This window comes from Nematostella vectensis, chromosome 10, assembly GCF_932526225.1.
Source record: "Nematostella vectensis chromosome 10, jaNemVect1.1, whole genome shotgun sequence".
NCBI lineage: Eukaryota > Metazoa > Cnidaria > Anthozoa > Actiniaria > Edwardsiidae > Nematostella > Nematostella vectensis.
Genome location: NC_064043.1, coordinates 9,577,068 through 9,584,262, shown reverse-complemented (window position 1 = coordinate 9,584,262; position 7,195 = coordinate 9,577,068). Strand labels below are relative to the sequence as shown.

The following is a 7,195-nucleotide window of genomic DNA, read 5'->3' as shown; positions in this document are numbered from 1 at the left end:
GCCAATCAAAAGGCCGCTTATATAAACAAAATTTTGCTTTGCGAAATGGCTGCCATAGCAGCACCTAAATCAGAGTCTTTAAACTCGAAGAATGGAATTGAGGAAAGACCTGAGCCCTCTAAAGGTAGCTCTTCTCCGGAATTCAATGTATACAGAAGATTCACTCTCTTACTCATTTTCTCCTGGGCTGGTATATCAAGAAGCAAAATTTCCCCAGTCTTTTGGATTACCTGTGGTCTTCCCATAAAACCTCGCGAGAGTACGTTATTTCCAAAATGGCGGCGAAGACGGCGTTACACTTTGTTCGTTCTGTAACGCGAAGTAATAACATCGTAGTGTTCTCTAAGACTGCTTGTTCATTTTCAATTATGGCTAAGAAGTTACTAAGGGATGTTGGAGTATCAGAGATGGTAGTTTATGAACTTGAGCAACGGGAAGACGGGCATTTTATACAGGTAAGCTTAAGTTATTGTTTACACAATTACATCGTTCATCTTAACGCTACTCCTTGTCGTACCAAAGGAGAATAAACCGTGACGATCTATATAATTTTAGATAAATAAGATCAGTGGACGAATGGACAATTGATCGGATCGATTAAAGCAGAAAGCCTGGGCTCGCTTTCCTCACCCAGTTGAAATTCCACTTTTTAATTAAGGTAGTGGTACCTTTTATCGGACAGTGCCCTATTATAGGACACTCGAAAAAAACTGTAAATATCTCAAACAATAGGAAAACGAAAAACGACCCATCGAGTCGAAGAAACAACATTCAGAAAACATGTATTCCGAAGCTTTTTACGAGTGTTTATTGTTTCGCAAAACTAGAAATAATTTTCTCTCACGCACCGCAAAATGGCGATTGAAATCATCTCTTTTACTTGAATACGCGAGCACGAAAAGAAGCTGTAAAAAAGTCCAAGATTTACCGATAACGATGAAAGTGGCTTGGCGAATCCGCCATTTTGTTGTTGATCTCCCAGGATGCTATTTGGTCTCTGTTTCCGTAGACACTTCGGGATAGCTCGAATCGTACTACCCTGGTTCCAGAGCCTCAAATGTCTCTCTTGGCCACTGACTAGAGAGGCGTTCTGGAACTAGTGTAGAAACGTACCTAACCTCGGTGCCTTATTATCGGACACTCGAGCAATCATCAAACGATTCAATGTAAATTTGAACGATCAATAAGCAAACGCACATTTTGCCGTGCAGTTTGTCACCCGTGCAATGCATTTTTTGAATCGCTTGCTACAGAGAAGAAAGAGTCTCAAACTAAAATCTATCATGAGTTTTGAAAAGTACATATGTCAACAATTATTGTCTGCAGTATTTTAATGTATTTTAGTAGCATGATTTTAAAGCATGATTTTCCCGTTGTTTTTTTTAGAAGAAATCTGCTGTCCGATAATAGGGCTAGGTATCTGACAATAGGGATTCACAACATGTCTTTTAAAAGAACGATTGTTTTCTCCCAAATTTAACCATCAAATTTTTGTTAAATTGGTCGAATTGTTATGTTTAATAGTCAGTGATTTCTAGCTTTAAAACCTAAGACTCAATTGTGTTTTGGTGCTTGGGTGCCCGGTGATAGGAAGTAAGGTTCAGCAAATGCTTGGACGCTGGTGATAGGTCGTAAGGGTATCATTCAGCAAATGCTTGGACACTGGTGATAGGTCGTAAGGGTATCATTCAGCAAATGCTTGGACGCTGGTGATAGGTCGTAAGGGTATCATTCAGCAAATGCTTGGACGCTGGTGATAGGTCGTAAGGGTATCATTCAGCAAATGCTTGGACACTGGTGATAGGTCGTAAGGGTATCATTCAGCAAATGCTTGGACACTGGTGATAGGTCGTAAGGGTATCATTCAGCAAATGCTTGGACGCTGGTGATAGGTTGTAAGGGTATCATTCAGCAAATGCTTGGACGCTGGTGATAGGTCGTAAGGGTATCATTCAGCAAATGCTTGGACGCTGGTGATAGGTTGTAAGGGTATCGTTCAGCTTGTGCTTGGGTGCCTGGTGATAGGTTATAAGGGTATCGTCCAGCAAATGCTGGATGCTTGGTGATAGGTTGTAAGGGTAAGGTACAAATAAGCAGGTTAGCCTAAAATATGTATGAAAACAAAGGATATCATCCTGTAATATCAATAACAAAATATCAGATTAACTGAATGATTCTCATCGCAATCAGAATTATTTTTTTATAAAATTTTCACTACAATTTTTCATCCTTGTGTATTTAAGAAAAAAAAGAGAGATTTTAATCACCAGTATGTGATATAAATAAAAATTATTTTCATTTTGCGGAATAAATAAAATCTTGTAAAAGGTTCTGTTCTATTATATAAATGTTTTTTCTTCGACTTGATGGGTCAGTTTTTGGCTTGTTTTCCTATTATGTGACATTTTTATGATTTTTTGCAACTGTCCAATAATAGGTCACTGTCCGATCACCTTAGATGAACGATATGGAGGAGGTAACTAGTTACAACTGTTCTAACAGGGTGGTATTTCAGCTGCAAAAAGTATAATATTTGACTATTCTTCAATAGGAAATTGCCATTTTTTAGTCATGGAATTTTGAAATGTTTGTATTAGCTTTCTATAATCAAACAACAGAAAACATACCTGCAAAATCATGCGAGGCAGAAGGATATCTTTTTTATAAACCACTTCCATCACTTCATATAAATTTCTTGTTTTTGAATATAGGGATCATGTGGCGTGCATTAAGGTCAATTTGCACTGGTGCAAGAGTCAGCCAAACGGTTCTTGCAGGCCATAGGGTTCCCAATATTCGAAAACACAATATTCTGGAATGACTTCAAATGACAGTTGGCTAAACAGGCTTGGTTTTCACCACACTTTTCTAACTACTCTCCCTCCCCCTCCCCTTTTGGTTGGTGCCTTCATTTTAAAAAGTCCTGTATCTGTCCCCAAGCCTTAACCTTTCCCTCTCTCTTTTACAATATTGTTAACACTCTTACATCACACCTTTCTCCCTCAAGGATGCCTTAAAAGAGTTAACAGGAAGAGGAACGGTGCCCAATGTCTTCGTCAAAGGGCAAAGCATTGGCGGAGGGATGGAAACAGCTGAATTATATCAATCTGGCAAATTAAAACAGTTACTACAAGATCATGGGTTGCTTGATGAAAATCAGTAACATGGAGTCTACAAAATTTGCATTTTTTTAAATTGCCAATGAGTAGTTTGAGTACTGTTGCATTTACTATCATTACTAATAAAAATATGAGACATGAATCCCAGAATGAAGCTGCCATGCCTGTGTTCTAGATGAATTCTGACATCTAGAGAAAGACAGATAAAAAGGAAGAAGAACATTATGTGTGGCTAAGAGGCTTCAAGAGAAAGAATAGTCAACATGTACTGTAAATATAAAATGCAGACTGCCTAGTCCATTCTTAACATTTTCGAACCATATTTACTTACTTAGAGCCACAATTTTGGTTTTCGTAGAGCTTATTTGATGCTGCATTCATTTTTCGGTGTTATTGAAGGTAACATGTATTCGTTAGCCTTTGGTTGTATCAGTGGATTCAGCATGCTTTTAGGTTTTTGTGTTGTCTATTCAAATTCATCTTTTTTTGTTGGTGGTGTTAAAACAAGTATATATGGTTTGAGCCAAAATACATACTTATAATCCAATTTTTCAATTTACAATTGTTTTCATATCATATTCAATTATCAAATCTATATGTATTTTAATACAAAGGATGTGAGGGATACAGGGATCAAACTTTATTTATATAATTATATTGCTTGATTTGGGTACGTTTCCATGTTTCGTAATGTATAGCTCAGATTCTCATGAATCTATAAGTTATTTACACTATTTTTTACAATTTTATTGCAGATATTTATGTAATAAGGAGTGAAATTAAAAGGGAAATTTGTATCATGATGATTTTATTGAAATTTAAATAAAAAAAACTGTACTCAAATTTTATTTAGCGTTTTAAGAGCTCAAAAACACAAATACCGCCCTAACAACCTCTGCACGCTAGCAGAGCTTTCTTCCTGTTTGTTTCTACCAGTTAACTGATCCGTCTCGCGTCTCGTTTGTTTGTGTTCACAGGAGAAAATTGACGACAGCCGCTATTGTATCCCGTTGGGCATGCGCGAAATTATGTATTTTGAAATTCCCCGCCGAAGCCACTCGAAACTTTGTCATGCAAACGCTCTCGCGCTTGAGCTTAGTAGCAGATTCGTAGCTAATAGCAGTTAAAATTTATTTTTGCTGTAAATATGGCTGTCAAACAAAACCAGAAGACGGATTTTCCAGAGTTTCGGAATACATTAATATGAATAAAGCCAAGAAAAACATTGAAAGCACTCCTTCCAATTAGAAACAGACGTAGATCAGGCAGGAGCTTCGATCTTCTCATGCCCGAAGATCCAGCGTACTTTGCGGGCGCTCCCAAATGTCACTCAAGAGCAAGAATGCTCTAGGGTGCAACCTTCTCTCTTCTTCTCTCGTCTAGTATGGGTGCTGAAAGAGAAACGAGTGAGTAAAACGGGCCCAAAATACTCAGGAGAGTTCCCAAAAACATACAAGAATAAAAATCTCTTGAGTGCTAGAATACAAACCGAGTGCTTGGGTTTCCTGTAGCACGCGAACGATGCAGACCACGCTAGTCCTACTCGTTATAAAGGAATATGATTACGCACTTCCAATCACCTTCCAATTTCCTTCAGTACAACAAAACATTGAGTGGAAGTCAAATTATTGCGCCCCGTTTTTTCAATAGTAGCATGCTTCACAACTTAATAATAATACCCTCTTTAAAGATCTAGCCGTCATTTAGCCCCCAAGGGACATTAGAACTCAAAACAACCGCCTATGATCATTATCCTTTTCTTCTTCCTTCTCTTATTTTATGTTTTTTTCACTCTCCTACTCATTTTCTCCTGGGCTGGTATATCAAGAAGCAAAATTTCCCCAGTCTTTTGGATTACCTGTGGTCTTCCCATAAAACCTCGCGAGAGTACGTTATTTCCAAAATGGCGGCGAAGACGGCGTTACACTTTGTTCGTTCTGTAACGCGAACAACAGAAAACATACCTGCAAATCATGCGAGGCAGAAGGATATCTTTTTTTATAAACCACTTCCATCACTTCATATAAATTTCTTGTTTTCGAATATAGGGATCATGTGGCGTGCATTAAGGTCAATTTGCACTGGTGCAAGAGTCAGCCAAACGGTTCTTGCAGGCCATAGGGTTCCCAATATTCGAAAACACAATATTCTGGAATGACTTCAAATGACAGTTGGCTAAACAGGCTTGGTTTTCACCACACTTTTCTAACTACTCTCCCTCCCCCTCCCCTTTTGGTTGGTGCCTTCATTTTAAAAAGTCCTGTATCTGTCCCCAAGCCTTAACCTTTCCCTCTCTCTTTTACAATATTGTTAACACTCTTACATCACACCTTTCTCCCTCAAGGATGCCTTAAAAGAGTTAACAGGAAGAGGAACGGTGCCCAATGTCTTCGTCAAAGGGCAAAGCATTGGCGGAGGGATGGAAACAGCTGAATTATATCAATCTGGCAAATTAAAACAGTTACTACAAGATCATGGGTTGCTTGATGAAAATCAGTAACATGGAGTCTACAAAATTTGCATTTTTTTAAATTGCCAATGAGTAGTTTGAGTACTGTTGCATTTACTATCATTACTAATGAAAATATGAGACATGAATCCCAGAATGAAGCTGCCATGCCTGTGTTCTAGATGAATTCTGGCATCTAGAGAAAGACAGATAAAAAGGAAGAAGAACATTATGTGTGGCTAAGAGGCTTCAAGAGAAAGAATAGTCAACATGTACTGTAAATATAAAATGCAGACTGCCTAGTCCATTCTTAACATTTTCGAACCATATTTACTTACTTAGAGCCGCAATTTTGGTTTTCGTAGAGCTTATTTGATGCTGCATTCATTTTTCGGTGTTATTGAAGGTAGCATGTATTTGTTAGCCTTTGGTTGTATCAGTGGATTCAGCATGCTTTTAGGTTTTTGTGTTGTCTATTCAAATTCATCTATTTTTGTTGGTGGTGTTAAAACAAGTATATATGGTTTGAGCCAAAATACATACTCATAGTCCAATTGTTTTCATATCATATTCAATTATCAAATCTATATGTATTTTAATACAAAGGATGTGAGGGATACAGGGATCAAACTTTATTTATATAATTATATTGCTTGATTTGGGTACGTTTCCATGTTTCGTAATGTATAGCTCAGATTCTCATGAATCTATAAGTTATTTACACTATTTTTTACAATTTTATTGCAGATATTTATGTAATAAGGAGTGAAATTAAAAGGGAAATTTGTATCATGATGATTTTATTGAAATTTAAATAAAAAAAACTGTACTCAAATTTTATTTAGCGTTTTAAGAGCTCAAAAACACAAATACCGCCCTAACAACCTCTGCACGCTAGCAGAGCTTTCTTCCTGTTTGTTTCTACCAGTTAACTGATCCGTCTCGCGTCTCGTTTGTTTGTGTCCACACGAGAAACTCGCCGACAGCCGCTATTGAATCCCGTTGGGCATGCGCGAAATTATGTATTTTGAAATTCCCCGCCGAAGCCACTCGAAACTTTGAGTAAAACGGGCCCAAAATACTCAGGAGAGTTCCCAAAAACATACAAGAATAAAAATCTCTTGAGTGCTAGAATACAAACCGAGTGCTTGGGTTTCCTGTAGCACGCGAACGATGCAGACCACGGTAGTCCTACTCGTTATAAAGGAATATGATTACGCACTTCCAATCACCTTCCAATTTCCTTCAGTACAACAAAACATTGAGTGGAAGTCAAATTATTGCGCCCCGTTTTTTCAATAGTAGCATGCTTCACAACTTAATCATAATACCCTCTTTAAAGATCTAGCCGTCACTTAGCCCCCAAGGGACATTAGAACTCAAAACTACCGCCTATGATCATTATCCTTTTCTTCGTCCTTCTCTTATTTCATGTTTTTTTCCGCGGATGACCGTCCTATTTATTGACGCGTATCGGTACTTGCACCTGGGAAGCGTGAAGTATTTATAGACTTGATGATTACTATATAATCTGGTCTTCTAAGTCTCAAATCAAAAGACCCAACGGCAGCTACTCCAACCAGTTTAACTGCGATCTCCTTTATCCAGACCCGTATCAGATCACCCA

The 7,195-nt window shown here is 37.9% G+C and overlaps 1 protein-coding gene across 1 annotated transcript; it reads left to right on the top strand.

Moving 5' to 3' along the window:
* The first annotated feature begins 245 nt into the window (after positions 1 to 245).
* Positions 246 to 3,962, top strand: LOC5502584 (glutaredoxin-C8). The gene is made up of 2 exons (XM_032370857.2): positions 246 to 455; positions 3,008 to 3,962. Exons 1-2 carry the CDS (start codon positions 276 to 278, stop codon positions 3,161 to 3,163), a joined length of 336 nt encoding a protein of 111 aa, XP_032226748.1. The 5' UTR covers positions 246 to 275; the 3' UTR covers positions 3,164 to 3,962.
* Positions 3,963 to 7,195: the final 3,233 nt, after the last annotated feature.

Bases quoted from the DNA above. Each gene is read 5' to 3' on its own strand.
- LOC5502584 (XM_032370857.2), top strand. From the start codon at position 276: ATGGCGGCGAAGACGGCGTTACACTTTGTTCGTTCTGTAACGCGAAGT. The intron at 456-3,007 runs GTAAGCTTAAGT...TTCTCCCTCAAG, and splicing joins AAGACGGGCATTTTATACAG to GATGCCTTAAAAGAGTTAAC.